General features: G+C 52.3%; 1 protein-coding gene across 1 annotated transcript in view; it reads left to right on the top strand.

Moving 5' to 3' along the window:
* The window catches only part of FBLN7 (fibulin 7), a 33,739-nt gene continuing 7,083 nt past the window's right edge, over positions 1-26,656 (top strand). The window contains exons 1-5 of the mRNA XM_036263205.1: positions 1-129; positions 16,521-16,571; positions 17,316-17,475; positions 20,954-21,124; positions 26,117-26,242. Coding sequence (XP_036119098.1) covers positions 55-129; positions 16,521-16,571; positions 17,316-17,475; positions 20,954-21,124; positions 26,117-26,242 — 583 coding nt within the window. The 5' untranslated portion in view covers positions 1-54. The remainder of the gene's footprint in view (positions 130-16,520; positions 16,572-17,315; positions 17,476-20,953; positions 21,125-26,116; positions 26,243-26,656) is intronic.

Below are 26,656 nucleotides of genomic sequence, written 5' to 3'. Positions count from 1 at the left end.
GCAGCAGTCGGACAGCGTTGTTCCCTCCCAGGCAGAGAGGTCCGGGCCGGCGAGATGAGGCCTCCCGGTCCCCGCGCGCTCCTCCTTTTACTGCTGCTCGTCGCCCTCCCGGCGCAGCTCAGTGCCCAGGTCAGTGCCCAGCTCAGGGTCCCCCGCTCCTGGCCAGCGCGCAGGACCTGGTCCACACTCCATTGGAGGCGTGGGCGGGGGGCTTGGGCGATCTGAGGCTGGGTTCGGTTTTCAGAGACAGGCGCCAGACCCCACTCGTCCTCCAGACGCACCGCGGGCTGCGCTCGGGACCCGTCGGTCCCCGCGGAGTCCGCTTGCCCCGGTTGGCAGGGGCTCCGCGGGGGTCGGGGTTGGGGGACGGTCTCCCCGGGTTTTGGAACGGTGGTCTCTACTGGACCCTCCTGAGAAGGGCTGGCTACCAGCTGGGTCAGGGTGTCCCCGCCCTCCCACTTCCCAGCTCCAGTTTTAACTCCATCGCTTCCCACCGCTGCCGACTTTCCCACGATCGCGGCACTTCCCCGCGGGCTGGATTCAGGACGTGTCCTTTCCCACCCGCGCCGGCTCGCTGTTCACTTTCCCTCCTTCCGGTTGTACGCGTTGGAGTCTCACTGGGTGTATTTATTTGACCAGACTCATTTTTATGTTAACCAGTAACAACTGGTGAGTAGAATTAAGATAAGAATGCACACAATGCAATATACAGAAGATGTATTACAGAATTGTACACCTGAAAATTTACATAATGTTATTAAGCAGTGTCAACCCAATTTAATTAAAGAAAGAATTCAGATAAAAATGGTCTTCCGGAGGCGGAACTGGAAGTGCTGGATTCAGAGGCAGCACCGCCAGGTGAGCTCTGGCGGCCAGAGCCCCTCCCACTGGCCTCCTCGGAGGATGCGCAGCCTGTGCCCCAACAACACCGCCCACAGCGATAACAGTAACGGTGGAGGAAAGCCTGCACTGTGGAGTCTGCTAAACAGCTATCAGACCAGCCCTGTGGGGGGTGGTGACTACTGTCACCCCATTTTGCAGATGAGGGAGCCGAGGCCCAGTGAGATGGTGACTTACACAAAGTCACACAGCCAGAAGGAGTGGAACAAAGGTAGTTTCTCTCCTTGGGCTCCAGACTTTTCCCCTTCCCTACAGACACTTACCTGCACTCATTTCCTGAACCAGGTGGGTGCCCCCTGGCTAGCGGGAAGCCCCAGGGGTGCAGGGTCCAGGCAGGGAGTGCTCAGTTCCCACCAGACCTGGTGGTGTTACTGCAGAAGTGGTCAGCCACCAGGTAGCAGCAGCTTAGTCTGGGGACACGGTGGACCCACCCAGCTGAGCAAGGAGTCTCCCACCCACTCTGCAGATTACCAAACAAAACACAACATCAAGCCCATAGCCCAAGATGAGAAGCACGGGGCGGGTGTCCCCAAGCCAGGGCCAGTGGAGGGTCAGTTGGACAGGATGTGCAGGGAGATGCTGGGAGTCCTGTCTTCCATCATCTGATTTTATGGGGGTTCTCGCTACCTCTCCAGGTTCCTTGAAAAATAGGTGAGACCTTGGCAGTTCTCAGAGATTTGAGGCTGTTCCTGGGAGATCTAGCCTGATCCTGGCCTGGCCACTTCCAGGCTTTCTCCAAGTCCTTCTCTCAATCTGTGTTTCTTTACCTACAAGAACTTCTGTCCCACTCACTGGGCTTTGTGAGGGGGGAAGGGAGCAGAGAGATTGCCCACAGAAGTCGGTTTAAAAATTCTAGTAAAACTATCCTTCACCCAAAGTCCTGTGGTGGTTGGAGGTCTCCCAGCCTCTTCCTGGGGAGGCCTGACTGCTAAGCCTTGAAGAAGGCCTCGGGACGCTCTTCCTGGCTTTCTCACCTTCTGGGTCTCTGTTAGAACAAGCACCTCTTCACTCTAAACAGGTCCCTCCCTGCCCTTGTGTTTTTTATGGGCCTCTGCAGAGCTCCAGCACAGGACTGATGATGTTTATAATGATTCATTGTGATAGGTTTCAAGTTATGGTCTGTCTTCCCCACTGCGGGGGCAGGGACCAGCACTCAGTAGCTCAGTGGAATGAATGAAGCTTGAGCATGCTGGTGCTGCTGGTCTGAGCAGGACCAGGCTGGGCAGCCTCTGGGCAGATCTTGGCTACATATCAGATCACCTGGGATCTTCTAGAAGCCCTGATGCCGGCCTCAACCAGAGACTCTGATTCAGTTGGTCTGGGCTGGGGCTTAGGCATCAGTATTTTTAAAAATTGTCCCTAGTGATTTTAATCAAGCAGGTGCCTGAAACCCAGCTGGGGTTCAGAGGAACCCCAGCCTTCAGAGTTAAAAGCTGTGGACCTAGGAAAGGGCTGAGGGCAGAAAAAATTTGAGTGGACAAAGGATTGGACTCATAAGGACCTTAGGTAACTTGTATACCTGGAGTTCACCTGATATGAACACAGGATGAGCCATGAGCCAGAACTCTTGGCTGGTGGAGACTCAGCGAGTGTTTGGAGAATGACTTGTACCCATAGGACCATCTCCTGCCAAAGAGATATGGGCAGGGTACTTACAACCCAAGGACCCCTAGGGACAGGCATGGGAGCTCCTGATAGCAGCTCACAGCCCTGTCTGGAGTTTCTCTGTTTCCCAGAGGGTGCTCACATTATTGTATTAGGTGACAGCGAAGGGAGATATGGTGTGTGTGTGTGTGTGTGTGTGTGTGTGCACGCGCGCGCATGTCTTTGTGTCTGTGTGAATGCATGGTTGTATGTGTGATAGTGCATGTGTGCACACATGCATATCTGTGTTGTTTTTTTGTGTGCACCCAAATCTATGTCACAGGGTAGTGGCAGGTTGCTTCTGCAAGGGTCTGCAGCAGTGATCGTGGGGATGGACAGTCTCATTTGCTCTCCATGGCTTTCCATTTGTGTCCCTCTTGTCAGCACAACTGTCAGGAGTCACTTTGCAGGTGACCTGCTAATATGGAGAGCAGGTAGTTGTGGGAAAGGAGGGGAGGTTGAGCAGAACAGGGATCTAATGGGTCAGGGCCCTTTCTTAAAACTTTTACCCACTCTGACAGAGAGAACATTTAACAACCCTCTATCGTGGGTGAGCAGGGAGTTCAGGGTCTCAGCATGCTCCTTGCCCAGGGCAGGGGAGGGAGTCTGTGATGTTTGAGAAGGCTCCCCCCTCCCCCAAACCTCTCTTTGTGATCAGATGTCATGGAGCTCCAAATTCCACCATTAGAGTTTCATTATTCTGGTTGCCTCCTCCCATTTGCAATGTTGCCTTTTATAGTTCAATTAAAAAAATGTTTTTGGTGTACATTTCCACAGTTTTAACCATAGAACTATATTTTGTATGTGGTGAGCACCACCACAGTCAGAATACAGGACAGTTCCAAACCCACCCCAAACCGATCTGTTTTTCATGCTGCAATTTGTCTTCCCACACTGTCACATGAACGGAACCAAAGAGTGCACAGCCTTTGGTCTGGGTTTTCCCAGTTAGCACAGCGCAGTTAAGATTCTTCCATGTTGCTCCCAGTCCACATATGGTTCTTTTACTGTTGCTGAGCAGTATTCCAGTGTGTGGACACACACAGTTTGTTGATCAATGCTCCCACTGAACTGAACAACATCTGTGGTGACAGTTCCAGTTTGGGGTGATTATGAATAGAACTGCTGCGAACAGTCCCACATGGCAATTTGTGCGAATGTAAATATTCATTTCTCTTGGGTAAACATCTCGGGGTGGGATTGTTGAGTCATATGGTAAGTGTATGTTTAACTTTGGAAGAAACTGCTAAACTGTCTCCCCTATCAGTGTATCATTTTGTGTTCCCACCAGCAGGGTATAAAGACCCGGTTACTCTGCATCCGCGCAGGCACTAAATACTGTCTGGTTGGTTTGTTCCCAGGTCTTTCTAATAGGTGTGCAAGGGTATCTCACTGTGGTTTGGATTTCCATTTCCTTGAGGACTAATTACTTTGGGAAGCTTTCATGTGCTTATTTGTCATATGGGTAGTCTACTGGGTGAAGTGTCTGCTCAGGCTTTCTGCCCAACTAAAAATTGGTTGTGCTTTTATTAAGTTTTGCATGTTCTTTGTATATTCTAAATACTAGTCCTTCTTCAGCTATGTGAATTGCAGGTATTTTCTCCCAGTCTCAGCGTCTTTCCCAGAGCAAAAGTTTTGCCTTTTGATGAAGTCCAGTTGATCAATTAAAAAAAATTTTTTTTGGCCCTGGTCCGTTTGGCTTAGCGGTTAGAGTGTCAGCCTGCGGTCCAGAGAGAACCGGGTACAGTTCCGGCTAAGGGCACGTACCTCGGCTGCAGTTTGTCCCCGGCCCTGGTTGGGTTGTGTGGGTGGCAGCCACTCGATGTGTCCCTTTCACGTCGATGTTTCTCTCTCTCTCTCCCCCTCCCACTCTATCTGAACAAAAAATGGAAAAATGTCCTCGGGTGAGGATTTTAAAAAAAGAGAAGAAAGAAAAGAAAAGTTACAAACAAATAAATATTTTTAAAAAAATTTTTTTTGTCATGCTTTTGGTGTCAAGTCTAAAAACTCTGCCTAACCCTAGATCGTGAACATTTTCTTCTAAATTTGTTATAGTTTTATATTTTTACATTTATAGCTATGATCCATTTTGAGTTAATTTTTGTGTAAAATATGAGGTTTATGTTGAAAATCACTTTTTGCGTATAAATTTCCAATTGTATCAATGCCATTTGTTGAAAAGATTGTGAATTGCCTTAGCAACCTTGTCAAAAATCAATTCTTCATACATGTATGGGTCTATTTCTGCCAATAATCCACTATCTTGATTACTGTATCTTTATAGGAAGACTTAAAATCAGGTAGATTTTAAAATTTTATGATTCTTGCCCGGCCAGTGTGACTCAGTAGTTGAGCATTGACCCATGTACCAAAAGGTCGCCGGTTCAATTCCCCGTCATGTCCAGGTTATGGGCCAGATCCCCAGTGGGGGGCATGTAGGAGGCAACCAATCGCTGTTCTCGCTCATTGATGTTTCTATCTCTCTCTCTCAAAATCAATAAAGAAAAAAAATTTTTTTAAGAGACCTTGGATTTAGGTTTTATCCAGGTGTGGTGAGGCCAACAGATAGGAGATCCTGCCTTTGAAAAGGTAGCTTGTCACTCCCAGCTCCCAGGAGGAAGGGCCAGGCTGCGGCGGGGCCACAGGCTCCAACAGTGGCAGAGAGAGGGAGGGAAACACGGGGAAAGTTTTATTGGGGTTTGGAGGGAAGGAATGGCTGAGACAGGGTGAGGGGCTAATGAAGCTAGATTGGCTGGTGGGCGTGATGGAGCAGAGTCGCAGTGGGGGCTGCCCTGGTTGTCTGTGCCTGGCCGGGACCTTGGAGTGGATGGATTGTGGTGAGTGGGCGTGGGGTGTTGGTGTCTCACGACTGTAAGAGCAGAAAAGGCAGAAGAATGGGCTGTGGACGGGCTGGTTTGCATGTAAAAGGGGTGCTGGGGGCAGGGAGGGTGTTCAGATGTCCGCTAGCTCTAGCAATGGGCTGGCCGGGTCACTAAGGCCCCAGATGCCAAGACATCAGACACAGAAACCAGACAGTGTGGCTAATACAGACCCCGTCCTGGGACTGGGACTTGGTTTCCACTGCATCCTGTTGGCCAAAGCAAGTCACAGGCCAGCCCAGGTCCAGGAGGGGAAACAGATGTCCCTCTTTATGGGAAAAGCGGCAGTTTCTTTGCAGAGGGTGTGGGTGTGGGGCGGGAGGCCTGTGGCTGTTTCTGCAAACCTTCCATCACAGGGACCCAGAGAGTCGCTCCCCGAAGGTCCCTGTGTCTAGGCAAAAGGGTGCAGTGGGGCGAGGGTGGGCGAAGGGAGGCCTTGCTGGCGTGGTGGCTTTCTCCAGCCGTCTCCACCTTTCCCTGGCTCCTTTAGGAAGGGACTTGAGTCCTGTCACCGGAGGCCCTGCGTGCAGAGGAAAGTGGAGGCCTCTCTCTGCCTCGGGGCAGCTTCTGGCCCCAGGGCCTTGGGCGGTGGAGGTTGAGGTGGGAACTGAGAGATCTCGCTGTGGTTTCTCTGGTCTGCCTGGTGTCTCTGAGTCAGGACCCAGCGCGCTCCCAGGCCTACTCACCCTGGACGGTCCTGTGGACCCCAGACTTGATTCCAGGTCCCCCTGGTCTCCGGAGCTGCTCCCTGCACCTTTGGGCACTGTCTCTCCCCCCACATGCCTGCCCAGACCTGCGTCCCAGCCAGCTGCCCCAGGAGGAGTGTTCATCTCCTGACTCTTCACAGGCCAGACTGTGCTGGTCACTCCCTTGACCCATAGGGACAGTGGTGTGCCCTGGACTTTGTAAGGGCTGTGCAGCCCTGGGGCCATCAGGGCAGACTTCCTGGGCAGTAGCCCTTTCTAGATCCTTTCAAACCCTCTGCCAGCATCTTCTGTGCTTCTCAGAAACTGCCTGGGACCCAAAAGAAGGCCATTCCACACATTTTTATTAAAGAAAAAACAAGCACCTATAATTTGACGAGACCCACACCCCCCATCTGCACCCCAAGGAAGTGATGATTAATGTCCCTGTATGTGGGAGAGTGTACGCCCTCCTTGCAGTCTGGCCACCAGAGTCCTCCCAAGCGAAGCCAGGCCAGAGGACTGGGTGTCCCATTAGGACTAAGATGTGACAGTTCACATCAAGGACTGAGGGGTGGGCGGAGGTCGGTGGAATTCCAGGGAAGTCGGTGGAAGTCCCCAAGCTGCCCCTTGGTCCACTGTGGCCACCTGGTTGGACAGTGACTCAGACGTTTCACTTTTCACTGGAGTTGATGTTACCTCTGGACCCTCACCAAAGAGGAAGGTGCACTGCAGCCCAGGAGAGCCCTTTCCCTCTGCTCACCCATCGCTGCAGGGGTGTCTGGGCTCCAGAAGCATGACTGGTACCCGGGGATGTGCTGCCAGGGTGCTGAGAGAATCGGATGGTTCCTGGCTGACAGGAAGCGAAGGAAAGGGCCCCAGAGCTCCACAGCAGGGTGTGTGTAGTAATAGAGGCAGAGAAGAATGGCTGCTTGCAGAGAAGCACCAGACACAGGCAGTCATTTACACTGTAGTGAGAACACATGCAAACATGTTGCTATCACCTGTACACCTCGGGGCTCCTGCAGTTTAGACCTTTTCTCTGATATAATAATTAGAGACTTTTCCCTCCCAGAAGGAGTCTAGCAAGTTAGATGCTGAGCTCATTCAACGCCTATGTCCTGAGACTCCTGCTCTCCGCCTGGTCCTGCTCTGGGCCTGAAAGGCAGTGCAGCACGTGGAGAAGGTGCCCAGTGCCTGGTCCTGTCCTGGCCCCTCCCTTCCTGGCTGAGGGACCTGAGGCAAGTTCCTGCCTCTTGTGACTCAGTTTTCTGCTCTGACCAGTGGGGATAATAGACATGCCCCTCTCATGGGGTCCTACGAAGAAGGAAATGAATGTCCTTTAGAGAACCCGGGCTACAGTGAGTGCTTTGTTCATGTGAGGAGGGAAGGTAAGGCAGACCCTGGCCCTGCTGTCACGTAGCTACCAAGCAGGGAGAGAAAAACATAAACTTGAGCCCTGGTCGGTTTGGCTCAGCGTTAGAGCATCAGCCTGCAAACCCAAAAATTGCAGGTTCGGTTCCCGATCAAGGGCATGTACTTGGGTTGCAGGTTCGATCCCCAGCCCCCATTGGAGTCATGTGAGAGGCAACCAATCAATGCGTCTCTTTCACATCGATGTTTTTCTCTCTCTCTCTCTTCATCCCTTCCACTCTATCTAAAAATCAATAGAAAAATATTTTTGAGAGAGGATTAATAACAACAAAAACATAAACCTGATAAGTATCAAAGGGTCTGGTCAGTGCGACTCAGCTGGTTGAGCACCAGGAAGTTGCTGCTTTGACTCCCAGTCAGAGCACACACTGAGGTTTCGAGCTTGATCTCCAGTAGAGGTGTGCAGGGGGCAGCTGATGGATGTCTCTTGTCTCTTATCAATGTTTCTATCTCTCTCCCCTCTCCCTTCCTCTCTGTGAAATCAATAAAAACATATTTTTTTATAAAAAGGGATCCTGGCTGATGTGGCTCAGTGGATTGAGGTTGTCCCATGGACTGAGAGGTCCGGTTCAAGTCCTAGTCGGGGTACATGCCCGGGTTTCAGGCTCGATCCCCAGTGGGGGTCGTGGAGAAGGCAGCTTCTCTCACATTGATGTTTCTATCTCTCTCTCTCCCTAAAAAATTAATGAAAACATTTTAACAAATAAATAATTTCAAAAGCAAACAACTGGAATGGGGTGCTGTGTACTCGATAAGCAGGTCAGGACTCTGAGAACGGGGCTCCTAGTGGAGGTGGAAAGACGGGAGCCTGACTTTCCAGGACCAGGGGCAGATTTTCTGGGCAGAGGAAACAGCCAGTGCAAAGGCCCTGAGGTGGAAATAAGTTTGCTGAGGTGTATGGAGAAACAAAGGGGTCCAAATACCCTGTATGTGTTGGCGTCTCACGACTGTAAGAGCAGAAAAGGCAGAAGAATGGGCTGTGGACGGGCTGGTTTGCATGTAAAAGGGGTGCTGGGGGCAGGGAGGGTGTTCAGATGTCCGGTAGCTCTAGCAATGGGCTGGCCGGGTCCACAAGGCCCCAGATGCCAAGACATCAGACACAGAAACCAGACAGTGTGGCTAATACAGACCCCGTCCTGGGACTGGGACTCACAGCCCTGTCTGGAGTTTCTCGGTTTCCCAGAGGGTGCTCACATTATTGTATTAGGTGACAGCGAAGGGAGATACGGGGTGTGTGTGTGTGTGAGGAGAGAGAGAGGTGTGGCTCGACCTGGGCACAGGTGGAGGTGGCAGGGCTCAGCCGCACGGCTCTGTGGGCAGAATAGTGCCCTTCCAGAGATACCTGTGTTCTCATCCCCCGAAACCTGGGGATCTTGCCTTGATTTTAGCCCAGTATAACCTACGTCGGACTCCTGAGCTCAGACTGGGAAGTAATACTCTGTGTTGTTGGGGCTGCCAAGTTTTTCAGCATCAGCAGGAACGAGTACACGGCCAGCTCCACAGGGAGGCGTACACCTCGCTGTCCTGGGTGGGGGGCTGGGGGGGTCTGCACCGGAAGGGATGCCTCTGGCCTGGGACCTCAGAGAGCCTGGGAAGGACAGTGAGGACGTGCAGAGCAGTGGGACGCAGAAGCCGTGGTCCAGGACAGGACAGTTTCCGTCACACCCAGAAACACGGGGTTTCCTCTGGAGAGTGTAGGACAGTCTGAATGCACCACTCGTTTTTAGCCTTCACAGCCCCAGGCTGGTTACTCTAAGAATAAGGACTCCAGGCCCAGAGCCCAAGCCATGGCCAAACGCACAGCATGGTTGGGGTTTGCCCACGCTTCCTGCCAGGCCCAGGCCCTCCCCCCCTCACCCCCACCTCCCCCACCTCCTCAGAGCCCCGCAGAAGATCCGGCCCTCGCCAATCCAGATGTTGGCTTTCACACGCAACGTGAACATGGGCCATGTGTGGATGCACACACGTGTGTGCACACTGAAACAGCCGCACCAGAGCCAAGGCTCCCCGGAGGGTCTGTGTGTGTGGGGGGACAGTGGGGGACTCAGAGGGGCCACCAACAAATGAGGTCTTCTCAGAGTCCCCCACCCTGGTTCCCACGGGTGAACGCCCTCCGAATGGACGGGCATCGGGGAGACGGTGACTGAAGGTAACGCCGACGCATTTAAAGGCGCCTCAGGTGTGCAGGTGAACGAGGCCACTGCCCAGGGAGCTGGCAGCAGGCGGGTGAGAACCAGGTGGTCTGGGCAGGGGGCGGGGCCGCCCTGGGCTCACACTGCTGCCTTCCTGCTCCTCGCTCGCCGTCTGTTTGCTGCTTCACCCGCCTGGGCGTCTAGAGCGCGAGATCCTCGTGGGCTGGGGGTGGGTGAGGGTTCACAGTCGTCTGCTGTTTGTGTGCTGCCCTCAGGCCAGCAGAGGGGCTGGGGCGAGGAGACCAGATGTGACCGTCAGGGAGCCCGGGGTGCTCTGAAGGGAGCATCAGGAGGTGGGCTCCTGAGGGTCCCCAAGGACCCCTTTAGAGTGGGCCCAGCCATCCTGTCACATCAGGGTCTGGAGCAGGTGCACTGGGGTTTAAGTCTGGGATGTGTCGCGGTGACTACTTGGCTCCCTGCCTGTGAAGTGGGCACAATAATGGTGCCACATCCCGTGGTTGACGTGAGCATCTCATGAGTGACGCGTGAAGTGTGGCCACAGTGCCAGCTCTTGGCACCCACTGCTGTCACCACTCCGGTGGCCATTGTAAAAAATAGACCAGAAGGGGACTTGGGCATAAATATACACTTATGGGCAGTGAGGATTGGAAAAACCCAAAATGCCCTAGCACCCCAGGCCCAGACCCAAGAAGGAGGCTCTGGCTGAAGGAGATGGTTAATTTTGTGCCACGGCACCCAGATAATTAGTCACACACCAGTGTAGCAGTTGCTGTGAAGGTCATTTATAGCCATGATCAGCATTAAATCATAAAGCAGGTTGCCCTCCATAATGTGCCTGGGTCTCTGTGCAAAAGACCGCCATCGGAGGAGCAGGATCTCTCCTCCCCACGCCCGGGGCTCAGCTGCAGCCTCCGCTCTCCCCGTCTCCAGCCTGCGCTGCCCTGTGGCCGGCTCACTGTCGGCTCGCAGCCCCCCCAGCCGTGCGAGCCAGGTCCTTCCAGCAAACTCTCTGCCTCACTCTGTCTCAGACGTAAGCGTGTGCCATACGTCCTCTTGGTTCTGTTTCTCTGGGAATCGACGACCACAGGGCCTTCCCCCAGGAGCACCCACTTTCTGCCCTCACCCATGTGAGTACTGGGCAGAGGCCACTGGGACGGGAGAAGATGAGGGAGTCAGAACCCACCTCCGACTCGAATGGAAATAACTTCTGGGGAAAAACACGCGCAGATTCGACATGACTCAGATGCCAGGAGCCTCGGCCAGCAGGCACACACTCGGCAAGTGCGCGCGGTCCGCTCTCAGACCTAACGGCACCAAAACATCTGTGTTCCCAGGAGCAAAGTGCTGACAGGACACAAAGCTGTGGCTCAGGGCAAACCAGCTCAGGAGATGGCCCCTCAAGGTCTGCGGGGCCATCCGTGGTCACTTCAGGGGTCAAGGGGCTCTACTGTCCCTGGGGTGGCACTCAGAAAGAGCCTCTGTTCTAAGACTGTCACTGTGAGAAGACCATGGAGTCAGGTCACGTGAGACAAAAACCTCGAGTTTCTCTCCATGCACCCCACACACCCCTGGAGCTTTACCTAGCCCCTTTGGTGCCTTCAGAGCAGACTCTGTCTTAAACTTTATGTAGACATTGAGTCCAAAAGTCCAGGAGGCCTGGACAGGATGGGAGGGGTCAGGCCCACCAAGTTCTGGCAAGATGACAGGGTGAGCTGGCGCGGGGACACACATCGTCTTTGTCTCATCTGCCCCCGGGCCAGCAGGCAGGGTCTTGGGTAGGCAATGGCTCTGGAGGGTCACCTCCACTGGGCCGGCTCGGCTCAGAGAAAGGGAGCACCCAGTGGGTGTGGTGAGCAAAAGCGCTGGGGGAAGATGCAGTCGATCTTCCCGGGGGGGTGCTGTGAGGTGGATGGAGTGAAGTTCTGTGGCCTCGTGGCTCCCAAGGGCCTTGGGACCAGCCCCCGCCCTCCCAGTTCTCAGCACGGGCCTATGTTCCAGAACCATCTCTGCTGGATGGGTGACTTCATTGTTGCTTCTCTCACTGGTTCAGGGGCTGCAAACACTGCTGCTGGTGTCCAGGTAGACCAGGTGCCCATCCCTTTAAAAGTCTGATGACAGAAATGGTAAATCTAGATTTTTCTCCCCCTCAAAGATGGAAGGCTTTCACTGAATGTCCTTTCTTGGTTCCATTTTGAATAAGTTTTTAATTCAAAGAAATGGAAACTATTTTTCATCATGTATCATCAATGGCATGAGCCAGATGGGGAGCCAGGCTTTGAAGGGATGGAAACCTCCTCCATAGGAGGGGATCTCTTTAAAAAATATATTTAAAATGAGGATCCTTCGAGAGCCCTGGAAGAAGTTTGTGGAGGTGGGGGCCCCCGACACCTACCTTCCTCACTCAGCCTCCGGGACACGCCCTTCCTCCCAGGTGGTGGGCGTGACCTTTACCCAATCACAGCCCCTGGGAGCCTTTGCTCAAGGGGGAGGTGAGCTCAGGAAGGGCGGGTGGACCCTCAGTTGGTTTATACAGCCGGGGTCTGGCCCCTGAGATGGGAAGGGACCATCTGAAGCCAGCCCTTTGCTGTGGCAGGGCCAGGCTAAAATGCAGGTGGTGACCCCTGAGGGTCCACTTGCTTCCTGTCCCCGAGCCTCGGAAGCCCCTGCAGTCCCTCAGCTGACCTCAACAAGCTACATTTGCAAAGAAGGAAATGGTTTGTTTTCAGGCCGGGCTTCTCCTGGCCCAGAGCAGGAGATGGGAGGTCAGTGGGCAGACGGATGGAGGGAGCAAGGAGCCCCTCGCCAGACTGAAAAGAGCACAGAGGAACAGAACTGAAATCCAGGCCCGGGTCCGACAAGCTGCTCTGCTTGCTGGTGTGAAACGATGCCAGAGCCCCCTGTCATGTCCTGTGGTCCAGCATATGAAAATGACTGTGGTGTGTGTCCCATCGAAAGTGGAAACCAACAGCAGTTAGCCGTGGTGTCTCTGGTCACGGGATTTATTCTTTGTTTTGATGTTTTGTAGGGAGTATGCTCTGTGATCAAGGGAAATGATAAAGCCTTCTCAGTTTGAAAAGGGGACACACTCAGGTCTTCAGGGCCCCTCCACAACCCCATTCGTGCTTATAATGGAGACCTCTTGAGTACCTGACTCTTCACCTAGCTCTGAAGATGAAGCGTTACTCCTGCACCCAGGTCTGACGGCAGGTGACAGATTCTGAGCATGGCTCCCAAGGGCTCCATTGAGCACTTGGGATCAATAAGCCACCCTCATAATAGCAGCTGCAGCTTACTCATCAAATGCGGTGTGCGGCGTCCCCAGGCACGAAACCGCTCTGTTGCCCTGACACCTGGCCTGGTTCCAGCGTGCTGGCTTGCCAAGACCACAGGAATCTTCCTTTTTTTTCCTTTCCTCCTGGGGATTTTCAATTTTGTTCTAGTTTTATTGAGCTATAATTGACATACAACATTATATTAGTTTCAGGTGTACAGCATAGTGATTCAATGTCTGTATATACTGTGAAATGATCACCACAGTAGGTCTAGTTCACATCCATCACCTCACATAATTACAAACTGTGTTTTTCTTGTGATGAGAATTTTTATGGTCTACTCTCTTAGCAGCTTTCAAACACACAATCCAGCCTTGCTGACTCCAGTCACCCTGTTGTACATCAGGTCCCCAGGGCTTATACCTGGAGCCTTTATCTTTTGATCACCTTCAACTATTTTCACTACCCCCCAGCCCTGGCCTTTGGCAACCACCAGTCTGTTCTCTGTACCCATGGGTTTAGTTTTTTACATTCCACATATGAGGAAGATCATACAGTATTTGTCTTTGTCTGACTAAATTCACTTAGCGTAATGCCCTAAGGTTCATGCATGTTGTTGCAAATGGCAGACTTGGCAGAATTTTCTTCCTTCTTTATGGCTGAATTGTGTGTGTGTGTGTGTGTGTGTGTGCACGCGCGCGCGCGCTCACGTATACGTATACGCATGTCTATGTATATGTATATGTATATGTATATGTATATGTATATGTATATGTATATATCTCAACTATTGAAAATAATGCGATAGCCCTGGCCAGCGAGGCTCAGGTGATTGGGATCCTTGCTGTGCATGGAAAGGTTACCAGTTCAATTCCTGGTCAGGGCACATGCCCAGGTTGTAGACTTGATCCCTAGTAGGATGTTTCTCTCTTACATCAATGTTTTTCTCTCTCTAAAAACCAATTTTTAAAAAAAGAAAAGAATGCTGTAGTGAACATAAGAGTACATATATCATTTTTAATTAGTGTTTTCATTTTCTTCAGATAAATACCCAGAAGTGGAATTGCTGGATCATAAAGTAGTCGTATGTGTTATTTTAAAAATGTTTTTAAATTGATATTTAGAGAGAGGTGAAGGAGATGGAGAGAGAGAAACATCCATGTGAGAAGGAAACGTCAGTCAGCTGCCTCCTGCCTGCCTCCTGCTGGGGATCGAGCCGGAAACCCTGGCACATGCCCTGACCAGGAATCAAACAGGCAACCTTTTGGTGCGTCGGGATGATGCCCAACCAAGTGAGCCACACCGCCACGGCTGTATTTTCAGTTTTTTGAGGAATATCCATACTGCTTTCCACAGTGCTGCACAATCTGTATTCCCATCAACAGGGTGAGAGGGTTCCCTTCTCTCTAAATGCTCACCAACGCTTGTTTGTTGATTTATTGACAATAGCCATTCTGACAGGTGTGAGGTGATATCTCATTGTGGTTTTAATTTGCATTTCCCTGAAGATTAGTGATGTTGCACACCTTTTCATGTACCTGTTGTTTATCTGTATGTCCTCTTTGGGAAAATGCCTATCTAGATCCTCTGCCCATTTTTTAATAGGATTGTTTGTGTTTCTTTGCTGTTGAGTTGTTATGAGTTATTTATATATTTTTAGTATTAATCCTTTGTGTCATATATTATTTGCAAATATTTTCTCCCATTCAGTAGGTTTTCTTTTCATCTGGTTGATGGTTTCTTTTGTTGTGCAATAGCTTTTTAGTTTGATGTGGTCCTTCTTGTTTATTTTGCTTTTGGTGTGAAATCCAAAAAATCATCACCAAGACTGGTGTCAAGGAGCTTACTACCTGTGTTTTCTTCTAGGCGTTTTATGGTTTCATGTCTTATATTTAAGTCTTCAGTCCAATTTGAGTTGATTTTTGCATATAGCATTAGATAGGGGTCCTGTTTCATTCTTCGGTGTGTGGCTGCCCTGTTTTCCCATCACCATTGTATATTCCTGGCTCCCCTGTCATCAATAATTGACCCCCTGTGCATGGATTTTTTTCTGGGCTCACAAGGATCTTCTTTCAGCCACCGTGTTCTGTTAGCACCACCCTCTCGAGGTTGGAGGCAGGAATGAATGGGCCAGGGCTTCCCAACATTCCCTCAGCAAGTGTACCCACAACTGTCCCCTCTGCCTCCTCACCTGGGATGTGGCCTACGTGTGCTTGGTCTGAAGGGTTTTCCGTTATGACTGAAGGAGCCCATCTCACCCCTAGTGAGCACTCAGGAAGGGGGAAGCAGCTGCTGCTCCTTTTCCAAGGCGCGGGTGCTAAGAAGGCTCCCAGGAAGTGTCTCTAGACCCAGGATAGTTTTGCCTGGACTTACACTGGGGTTAAACACACTTGGCTGCTGGGTCTATTTCCCTCCACACAGGCTCCATTCCTTTCTCTACTTCCTGGGGCTCCATACCACCCCCAGCTTCTCAGCAGAGATCTTGGCACCGACCTTCTCTCCCCAACTTCAAAACAGCCCTTCTCCGTCCCTGGCCGCAGCCTGGGCCCAGCGAGCCCTCTCCCAGCGAAGGAGGCAGCCGCTCCCTCGGCTCAATGTGCGGAGAGATGTCGCTCCGCTCCCTCTCCACTTCCAGCTCCACCATCAGTGCTGCCCAGCCCGAAATGTGCAAAAAAGTTAGACATTCACTCCTGTGGGGTATTTTGCTTGTCATCAAGTTACCAGTTCGTAATGCAAATGCGTCAAGGTCACTCACTGTCCAGGGGGCTGTGGGGAACAGATGAGACAGGACAGTAGGCCGTGCAGAGGGTCCCTGGCGGCTCAGAGTGGCCGGGATGGGAGCCAGCAGGCTTCAGCCTGGCTCCGCAGCTCCTAAGCCCCAGGGTCTGGGGAAGCTGCTTGACTTTCAGCCTCTGTATCTTCATCTGTGAAAGACTCAATCCCAAACCTTCCTCACAGTTCACAGGCTTACTCCAGCTTTGTAAATTGTGAACTTCACAAATGTAAATCACACACAAGCCATGATGCCATCTATAAAAGGTCTTTTTTTAAGGGAGGGGACGTGGGTGTGGGAAATGAGGGCTGGGCGGGATGGCTGTGCAGTGCCGGGCAGGTAGGGGGCTGCAGGAGGCCGCTGCCAGGGTGCCCCAGGCCTGAGTGGGAAGGACACGAGGGGGAGGAAGAAGGAAACAAGCAAAGCTCTTCCCAACATTCAGGCCTTGGTCAAGGGGGATGGAGCCAAGGATGCCCTGTGGGTTAACTGGGGATTCAGCTTTGTCAAAAGCGCCCATTGAATGAGGCTGGTGAGTCATCTGTTTGGCAGAACCTCGGAGGTGCAGTGGCCTGGCAGCCTCCCTGGGAGAGCGGTGGTGACTCTGTTTCCACCGCGGTGGCCAGGCTGCAAGCCCCGTGACTCCCAGCCGCCCTGCTGCCCTGTTAGAAAAAGCTTAAATTATAGGAAAAAAATAAGCATGAAAATAAAATGAAAAAATGATCCATTAGTCTGTCCCTATAGAACACTGTCAACCTCTTCTTAATGTTCTTTGTTCCATGCAGGTAACGAGTCAGGTCAGACGCGGACACGCAGAGGTAACACACAGTCCCCAGGTGAGCCCCGAGGGCTGAGGCCCTGTCACCACCCCGTATTTACCGCCCTCCCCCTCCCCCTCTCTCACATCCTGGCCCCTACAGCAACTGAGATCAGGAACTTGAAAACCTTTATCACCAAGTATGATGCTGGGTGTTGCTTTAAGTTAGTCTTTATCATGAAGAGCACAAGCCTCCTTTTCCTGTTTTGAAAACTTTTAAAACATCATCAGAACTGGGCATTGACTTTTGTTGAATGCTTCTTTAACTCTCTTGAGTTTTTTTTGTTTTTTTCATTTGCCCTGTTGCATTTTTTAAAGCACGGGAACCACGGAGCATTCCTGTCTGCCTGTTTTATAGGTCGTATCGCCCACCTGCTTTGAAAAAGTCCAAGGGAGAAAGAAAAAGTTCACCAAGGTCCAGATTCTGAGCGTTAATTCAGTGCGAAAAGCTGGGGAAGTCTTACAGTAAAAGCTACTGAATATAAGGCACTTTGGGTACAAATCACTGTCCGCCCACCCAGTCCTGTAGCATCATCAGTTTTGCCCTTTGCTCTGAAGATGGGAGTTTTGCTTGTGTTGAAGGGCAAACCGGGGCTGATACATGCGGTTGGGGTGTCATTTGGTCCAGCGGGAACTCTGGGCAGGGAAGGATGCCCATGAGGTCACTCTCACATCACCCATTGGGCCAGGGGTCTGGGTGGCTTCTGGAAGCCCAGAGCGAGCGAGCCAGCCATAATGGGTGGTGGCGGTGATCTGTCCCCAGAGCTGCCTCAACAAGCAGCAGGTGCTCACGGCCGTCCGCCAGCTGCAGCAGCTGCTGAAGGTCCAGGAGAGCCGCTTCGCCGAGGGCCTCCGCAGCGTGAGGAGCCGGCTGGCCGCGCTGCAGAGCTCTGCCAACAGAGCGGGTCCGGACGGCCCCCCAGGTGGGTCCCCAAGTCGGCACCACTGAGTACAGGACATTCAGGCCCTTGGGTCCTCTCCCGTCCCCACCTATCACGCTTCGCCATGTCTCACCTGCTGGCTCCCCGACTCCCCATCCCCCACCCCGTCTGAATGCCACCGGTTCCCTCGTAGAGTGTCTCATTCTAGGCTTCGCAGTGCCCACATCTGCAGGTTGTGTGCACAGGATCCTCAGAAGGCACCACTCTTAAAGCAAGAGCTGCTCCTCCTGTCCCCATCCCCACCCGGGTGGATTCCAGTTGGCTCCAGTTCGGGGTTTTAAGACGTTAACATTAATTTTCAGAGCACTTTTTAGTGCATAGCAAAATTGAGTGGAAAGCCCAGAGTTCCCATGTACGCCCTCCCTGAACACACACATTGTCCCACCATCAGCGTCCGCACCAGGGCGGCACGCCTGGTACCGTCCATGAGCCAACGCTGGCTGCAGTTTTCAAGCAGGAAAACTCCTCCTCCAACAGGAGTGCCCATTGGTGCCGTGGGGTGGCTGGGAGGCTGCTGAGGGCAGTCCATCTGTCAGATGAGACACAGTGGGTGGGCTCTGACCCTGCTTGTCTCAATAATGGCTTTCAGGTTGCCAAGCCCAGAAGTGGGTGGCTGGATTTCCTCTGGTCTCTCCTCGGGGTGATGGGGTCTCGAGGTGGGGGAGAGCCATGAGCCTGTGGCCTGATGTCATTCATGCACTTACTTCGCATTATCAAGGGCCTTCTTAGTTGTGTGAAATCAAGTTTCCTGGGGAAGGTGCTGGATCTCCGACCTTTTCAGAGATGATGGTGTCAACGTCACTGAGTCAACTCCTGATTTCCTCTGCTCCCCCCAGTGCAGAGTCAGACCTGCCGGCCAGACCCCCTCACACTTTCCCAGGTGCCATGGGCTCCTTGGGGGGCTCATCACAGCCAGACTCCAAGAGGCAGGCCACTGAGGCCAAGAGAAGCGAGTTCGCAGAAGCAGGTCCCAGACCTAGTTTGTTTTTTCTTACTAGAGGCCCCGCTCCACAGACCCTCTCTGTTCTCACAGCATCAGAGCTGCCTGCGGCCGCTGGGAGTTTCTAAGAAGAACCCGCAGCAGATAATTTATAAAACCACTGTCCCACGTTCGAGGCCTCTGCCCACTAGTACAGACAGAAAGGTGTATTGCTGAATTGCTCATCCTGTTCTCTCCAGATTCAGGGTCTTTCCTCCTTGAACCACGCAAGAATTTTTTTAAGTAGTCAATTCTCTTTTTTAAAATTTTCTTTTTATCCTTACCCAAGGACACTTTTTTGCATTTTTATCTTCAGGTAGAGCAGGAGGGAGAGAAGGAGGAAGAGAGAGAGAGAAATATCCATGTGAGAGAGACACATCGAGTGGCTACCACTCACACGACCCCAACTGGGGCCAGGAACAAACTGCAACTGAGGTACGTGCCCTCAGCGGGAACAGAACCCGGGACTCTCTGGTCCGCGGGCCGGTGCTCTAACTGCTGAGCCAAACCGGCCAGGGCGATTCTATTTTTTTTTAATTACCACCATGCATTCTGTCTCTGCCACGTGTTGGACACGAGGTCCGGCAGCTGTCAGACCTCCAGGGCGGGTGGGGTGACCGTGACTGGGCCATGGCAGGCCGCAGCTCGCCCCGAGTCACACTGCAGGGGGTGGGAAATTAGCTTTCGCTTTGTTTGGTTTTCTAAGGGCATTTTCTGGGAGTCAGGGAGAATAATTTCTAGTCCTTCGGAATCCTAGGCCTTGCTCTTTGGGCTTCTCTCCTAAGGATCTCCCTGCCGTTTCCCAGCTTGTCTTTCCTGAAAGCTTCACAAACTGTCGGCTGCAGGGCTTTTCCAGGCAGCCTCACTCCGTTCGCATCAGCCCGCCAGCGGTGCTCCCTGCTGACCTCCTTCCGTGGACCTGAACCTCCTTGCGGAAGCTGAGGAGGCTTCCCTGTGGCCTGCAGGCTCACCAGGACCTGCTAGTAGTGAAATGAACCAGCGATGAGCACACTATCCACGGGGCACGCCGACCCCGACAGCGGCCATTGGGTCCCACTTGGGAAGTGACTGCAAATTGCTTTTTATTCCCTCCTCGCGACATACCCAGAGGCAAAAGCAGCATAAATGTTGCTGTCACCCTCCCAAACGTCTTTACCGATCAGTTTTTCATCACTATTATGTTACCTACTTGATGCTTTTAAGATTTTGAAAAATATTTTGTCCAGCTTTTTGGCTGGAGCATTGCTGCAATTTGACTTTTAACTGCTCTGTATCCATTCTTTAATTTATTGAGTACCTACTATGTGCCAGGCACTGTGCCATCTCTGCAGGTGTGGTTTACCTGCGAGTTGCTCCAGCAGGTGGTTTTCTTTTCTTTTTTTTTTTAGCTTTTTAAAGATTTCTCACCCCAAAGAGACCCCACTCCTTTCCCTGGTGACAGTGACAGTGGTCCCCTTGACATTCCTCAGACCTGCCAGGCACCAGCTTGTCCCCTCTGTCCGCCAGGATTCTGCGTGGTTATGCCTCCATCACCTTCAACTCTTGGCTCCAGTGAGGCCTTCCCTGACCACCATGTTCAGTTACACGCCTCACTGTGCAACCCAGCACGATCCCGGCTCCATTTTCTACACGACCCTTTTCCCCTCTTACCTCACTCTGCGTTTGCTCGTGGGTCTCAGTTATCAACGGTCTCTCCCCTGCTAGAAAGGGCTTCTGAGAGCAGGGCTTTGTCTGTTTTGTTCCCTGATTATCCCAAGTGCCGATACAGTGCCTGGCATACAGTAAGCACACAGTGGATGATTCTCATTGACTCAGGTGTTGAAGGGTTACTTTGGGTGCTCACGAAGGGGCAGGTGCTGGGCTGAGCTGGGCATGCAGCAGGGACGCAGGTCAGCATAACCCCCTCCAGCCGCATCCTGGGGAGAACACTGACAACAGATGTGGAAACAAACATGGTGATAAGATGCCTCCAGTGGCTACAAATCTAGGAAGGAAGCAAAGGGAGCTCACGGCATAGCAGGTGCCCTGGGAGGTTTTGGCAAAGCATGGTGGTCAGAGAACATTCTGGGAGGGGGATGCATTCAGTCAGAGACCCATGTGAATGAGAAGGAGCCAGAGATAGGATGTTCTGGGAACATTCCAGACAGGGAGAAGAGCAGAAGCCAAGGCCTGGACACGGGGCTGAGCCCCACCTGAAGCTCTGAGAGTGTCAGGTGGTCAGCACAGCTTCGAGGGGTCCCATCCTGACCCTCCCATGGGGCAAGGCTCACACCCAGCACTCTGAGCCAAGGTCTCCTCCTCTTTCACCGAGTGGGCAGTTACTGCACGTGCTCTGAGGATTCAGTGAGACATGACATTTAAAACATCCAGCCTGGTGTACAGCCTGGCATAGGCACTCAACAGAGAGGCGCCGGACAACGAGAAGCCTGGTAATTGAGAGTAATGTCTACATTGCTACGGCCCTTCCTTTTCCCCTTACAGTTTCCTGCCCTGCTCTGAACGCCCCTCCAGACGGCAGGAAGTTTGGAAGCAAGTACTTGGTGGATCACGAAGTCCATTTTACCTGCGACCCCGGGTTCCAGTTGGTTGGGCCTAGCAGCGTGGTGTGTCTTCCCAACGGCACCTGGACAGGGGAGCAGCCCCACTGCAGAGGTCGGTCCCTCCTCCCCTCCCCCGGCTGACCATCACAGCCCAGCAAGGCCCTGCTGGGAGAAAGGGCCTTTCCTTGGATCACTTTCCGCCCCATTCCTCCATTTTCAACGGCAGGAAAGCGGTGTCTGATGACTCAGCGCCATATGGGTGGGCTCCCTAAATCCTCCCAACCATTCAGTCTTGTTTTGCCTATGGGGAAATTGAGGCACAGAAGGAACTTGCCCAAGGCCACAGAGCTGAGAGTTGGCTGGGCTGATTCACACCCAGACCCCCTGACCCCAGCGTCTGTTTAGCATCTCACTCGGCTCTCACGGACCATGGGGCAGGATGCCTTCTGTGGGTTGTGGGAAGGACAGGAGGGAGACACTGCACAGACACTGTCCTCGTGGCTAACCCGTTCCGGGGCCGCAGTTTGTTTTCGAGGCTGCTGGTGACCCGTGGGGTCGAAGGAATTCCTCGGTGTCCTTTCTGTCTGTTCCGGGAGTTGGTGTAGACCGGCTCCAGGGAGACCACTGGGTGACAGGGAGGCATGAAAGGCTTCTCTTCTCTCTGTTGGGCTTGAAAACAGTACTTTCTTGATGTCGAGGAAAATCAGACTTGGCACATACCACGTGTTGGCTTTTCAAAAATTTATGGTCGAAACTTCATGCATACCAGTCATTTTCCGGGCGGGGTTCATAGCACATCTGCTGCGGCAGGATGTCCATGATTTGAGCCCAAGAATGGAAGGGGGAAGCACAAATATGACATAAACAAGTAGGTTTTTAGAAGATCTTGATTGTTGAAAGTATTACAGCTATCTCTCCTTTCCCCCCAAGGACACCCTCCTCCCCTCTAAGAGCAGCATTTGAATGCGTTAGTAACTTGCAGACACAGAGGAACATCAGAAATGCGCCAGCTGTCCAGACGGGCGTGGGCTGACATGAGAAGACAGGGCAAGCAGCACCACATTCGTGGGTCTGGACTTTGTTTCCCGTCCCCTGGGAAGAGCATGGTTTGAAGGGTGGTCACAGGTACCAGCTCTCAGACCAACTGGGAACCAGCCGGGAAATACAAGCCGTGTGGCCCACAGACATGCCGGGGGACGTGCTAGCATCTGGATTTCCCCTTGATCCTGAAATGTTTCCTTCATCTCATATAGATATAAAGAAAAGAAAACATGTTTTTTCCTTGTGATGAGAACTCTTAGGATTTACTCTCTTAATCACTTTCTTACACCCTACAGCCTTGATAACTACAGTGGTCATGTTGGAAATCACCCCTAGCACTTGCTTATCTTCTAACTGGACTTTGTACTTTTGTCTCTGTATTCCTTGTAAACTGGGAGCCAACTCCAGAGGCCTGACCAGACTCAGGGAGAGTTTAGTTTTGTTTGGGCCACACAGCACAATAGACTTCTGCTGGGAGTCCTCTCTCCCCCTGTGATACTGCACCTTGGCGACATCTGTTGTCCTCATGCAGACATCTGTCCAGTCAGTTTCCCCTGAGTCCTTCAACTTCAAAAAAGGTGCAGCTTTACCACTGGTGTCATCTTTTTTTTAAAGTATGTTTTTACTGTGTTTTTTTTTAAGAGAAAGAGGAAGGGAGTGGGAGAGAGACATAGAAACATAGAAACAGTGAGAGAAACATCTATCAGCTGCCTCCTGCACGCCCCCTACTGGGGAGCCAGCCTGCAACCTGGGCATGTGACCTCCCAGAACATGGGATGACGCTTGACCAACTGAGCCACACTGGCCAGGCTGGGTGTCATCTTGACTGGACATAAAATACCTGTCTCACATTTCTTTCCTTGAGTATCTTCAATATGTTTCTCTGTGTCTTCTGTTTTAATCAATACGGTTGTTACCATCATGACTAAGAAATCTTTTTGCCTGGCTGCCCAAAGGATTTTTTTCTTTAAAAAAAAAAAATCGCGTAGTTGTATTGGGCTCCGTCTCAGCACTGGGCTTCCTGGGCCGGTTTCCTCAGGGGTGGGCTCGTCGCTTCAGCAGGAAGTTGCTGTCTCTGGAGCAGTGTGCCCCTAGGAACCCCCAGGGCATTCCAGGACAAGTCCCAGGGCTGTGCACTCTCTGGGAGGAGAATGCAAATGGAGCGCAACAAGGAAAATCGGTGCAAATGGAGGAGATGGTCCGGAGAAGAGTGGGAGAGGATTGAAAAGGGCAGAGCTGAGTAAGTGTGGCCCATGCTGCAAACACAGACCTTTGACACCGGGAGCCCAGTGGGAGCTAGAAGACCTCGACGGGAAAACCTATTTCCCCTGAGTATGAGTAATAGGAAAGGACTCATCAAATCCCATACACACTATTGTAGAAAACAGAGCAGAGTCTACAGACAATGAAGAAATGCCAGAAAGACATGCCTGTAAAACTGATGAAAGCTGTAAGTCCTATTTGCAAACAAGCAGCAAGAGATTTTAAAGAGAAAGCCGTGAGAGGAAGGCATAAATAAAAACGAGCAAACCTCAGAGATGAAGTCACTGGGGAGATGGAAAGTTTGAAACGACATGACAGTACACGGGAAAGAATTCAAAATAAAGGGACAAGAAATCAGATCATGCATGTGAAACAGTGAGCTCGGTCCCAGGGAACTAGTCAGCGCTCACTGAACAGCATGTGGGGCAACAGAATCCTCAAGGTGCTTTTTAAAATTTAATCCTCACCCAAGGCTATGTTTTTATTGATTTTGTTAGAGAGAGAGAAACATCAATCAGTTGATGTACACACCCGACCAGGGAGTGAACCTGAAACCTAGGTACGTGCCCTGACTGGAATTGAACCTGAAGCCTTTTGGTGTACGGGATGGCACTCCAACCAACCGAGCCACCCGGCCAGGGCCCATCACATGCTTTTGCCTTCCCAGCCTCTCCACAGCCCTTTTCACAGCTCTGAAGTCACTGTGCACTTAACTAAGTACCAGTGCCTGGGACAGACAAGATGTGATGACAACCACACTTCAGTCGGGATTCAGATGAGGCGCCAGGCCTGGGCATCGGGCCATGGCACACCTCCAAGAGTGGATACAGATAAGAGTCTGTGTAGATCCTGTCTCGAAATGAAAACCCTGGGCCACAAGATCCAGAAGGGGAGATAGTGCAAGGGGCCCACCCCACCTGCACCCCATTGTCCAGGTGTAACGAGGCTCGGTGCCTTCTACTGGAGGCCCGGCTGGGGACAGACTATGGCGCTGGTCCCACCAGGGCCAGACTGAAAGACACTAGTGTTCAAACCCTGGCTCCGTGCCCACGGCTTCACGGCCTCGTGGTCTGCTGCTTGCAGACGCTGCTGGTGAGAAACTACGGGCCGGGCAGCTGGGGAACGGGAACTGCAGGCCCCGTGCTCCGTGCGCGCTGTGGTTCCAGACACATTCCTGGAAACCGGTCGTCTGCAAACGGAACCTGCCGGGGGAGCTCAGCCAGGTTGAGGTCACTGAAAAGTTGAAATGGCTCCTCCCAGCATCTGGATGGTCTGGATCCTTCCGTGATGAATACAAACGGTTTCACAGTCTGCATGGCACCCCCGTCACGAGGAGGCCAACCCACCCACACCAGGCTGCTGTTGTCCTCAGGAGCCAAGACCTTCCCTTCCGCTCAATGGACACAGCAGGAAAGGATGCATCGGTGCCACTCAGGACATGTTCCGACTCGTCCCCAGGATGCTATGGCAGCTCGTGGACCCACAGACCTGCCCCTGGTGCCTGAGTGCTGCCACCAAAACCAGGCTTACGGAATTCACAACACACGGAGGAGGCCTCGGGGTTTCAAAAGATCCTTTTTTTCCCTAATTCGGAAATTTATAAATTTTCACTGTGGAAAAATGGAAGTGGACCAAAAAAAGGGTAAATAAGAAAAACTACCTACCACACAGAGATAAACCTAATAAATTTTAAAATATGTATCTCAGCCCTGTCCAGTTTGACTCAGGGGTTAGAGCGTCAGCCCGAGGACCAATGAGTCATGGGTTCGATCCCGATCAAGGGCATGTACCTTGTTTGCAGTTCGTCCCCAGCCCTCGTAGGGATCATGCGGGGGAGCAACCAGTTGATGTGTCTCTCTCGCATCGATGTTTCTCTGTCTCTGTCTCCCTCTCTATCTGAAGATAAATAGAAAAATATCCTTGGGTAAGGATTAAAAATAAATAAATAAAATAAAATATGCATCTCTCTATATATAGCTTTTCCATGGGACTGTAGTGTAGATGAGCAAGGAACCCGTTCCTTTTCCAACATTAAGGTGAACGGTCCGGAGAACGCTTCTGTGGTCGAACAGGAAAATGGGAACACAGGGGGCTTCTGGTTGGGATGGAGAGAGTGCACTTCCTCACCTCTGTACATGCCATGGGCCATCCCTCCCTCCCTCTTATGACTCCCCTAAACTGAGTTTCTGCCCAAAAGGAGTTCTACTGGGTGCTGACAGTGGGGACAGAGTCGGGGGAGTTCTACTGGGTGCTGACAGTGGGGACAGAGCCGGGGCAGGTCTACTGGGTGCTGACAGTGGGGACAGAGTCAGGGGAGTTGTACTGGGTGCTGACAGTGGGGGCAGAGTCGGGGTGTTGTACTGGGTGCTGACAGTGGGGGCAGAGTCCGGGTGTTGTACTGGGTGCTGACAGTGGGGGCAGAGTCGAGGTGTTGTACTGGGTGCTGACAGTGGGGGCAGAGTCGGGGTGTTGTACTGGGTGCTGACAGTGGGGGCAGAGTCGAGGTGTTGTACTGGGTGCTGACAGTGGGGGCAGAGTCGGGGGAGTTCTACTGGGTGCTGACAGTGGGGGCAGAGTCGAGGTGTTGTACTGGGTGCTGACAGAGCTCTGGGTTGGCAGGGTGTGTGGCCAGCGGAGTGAGGGTGGGCTGCATCTGAGCTCCTGCAGCGGGGCAGTGGCGAGGGCAGGGTGGGGGGCGGAGTGCAGGAGTCAAACTGCCATGTTAAGAAAGTCATTTTGTGTTTTGTGTTTTAGAATCAGAACTCAGACACTTGTGTTTGAAAATTATGTATTTCCCTAGATATCAGCGAATGCTCCAGCCAGCCTTGTCAGCATGGTGGGACGTGTTTAGAAGGAGTCAACCAGTACACATGCATTTGTCCTCCAGGAAGGACTGGGAGCCAGTGTCAGCACCAGGCCCAGACTGGTATGGAGCCGTGTGGGCTGGGTGAGCACGTGCCGCAGGGGCACTCCGGTCAGGTCACCAGAGGCAGGCGGGTCAGACAGGGGCTTTTCCTCTCTGTGTCACATCCACTGATCTCTCTGGTTCCTGGAGGCAGCTACTGGGCATGGAGTTTAGCTCTTTTGTGCAGAGTTTGATCCTTTTGTATGGAAGAAAATTCAAGAGGAAGGACTGATTCACAACCTGAAAACTCCCCAGACTGGGGCTGGGCCTGAGCTGTTTCCTTGTTGCCACCTTCAGGGGTCAGATTTTCCTCTGCAGACCAGCAGAGCGGCTTTTCCTTTCCAACGGTCCCGTCACATCTGCAAAACCCGTAGTTCTGTTAGAGGCAACGTGCCGGTAGAGCCGGGTGACTGTTCATCTGGTGACGGCGTCCAC

The sequence above is a fragment of the Molossus molossus genome, unplaced genomic scaffold, assembly GCF_014108415.1.
Source record: "Molossus molossus isolate mMolMol1 unplaced genomic scaffold, mMolMol1.p scaffold_m16_p_15, whole genome shotgun sequence".
Taxonomy (NCBI): domain Eukaryota; kingdom Metazoa; phylum Chordata; class Mammalia; order Chiroptera; family Molossidae; genus Molossus; species Molossus molossus.
The sequence above is the reverse complement of the archived record's forward strand: the minus strand, read 5'-3'. Positions and strand labels throughout refer to the sequence as shown.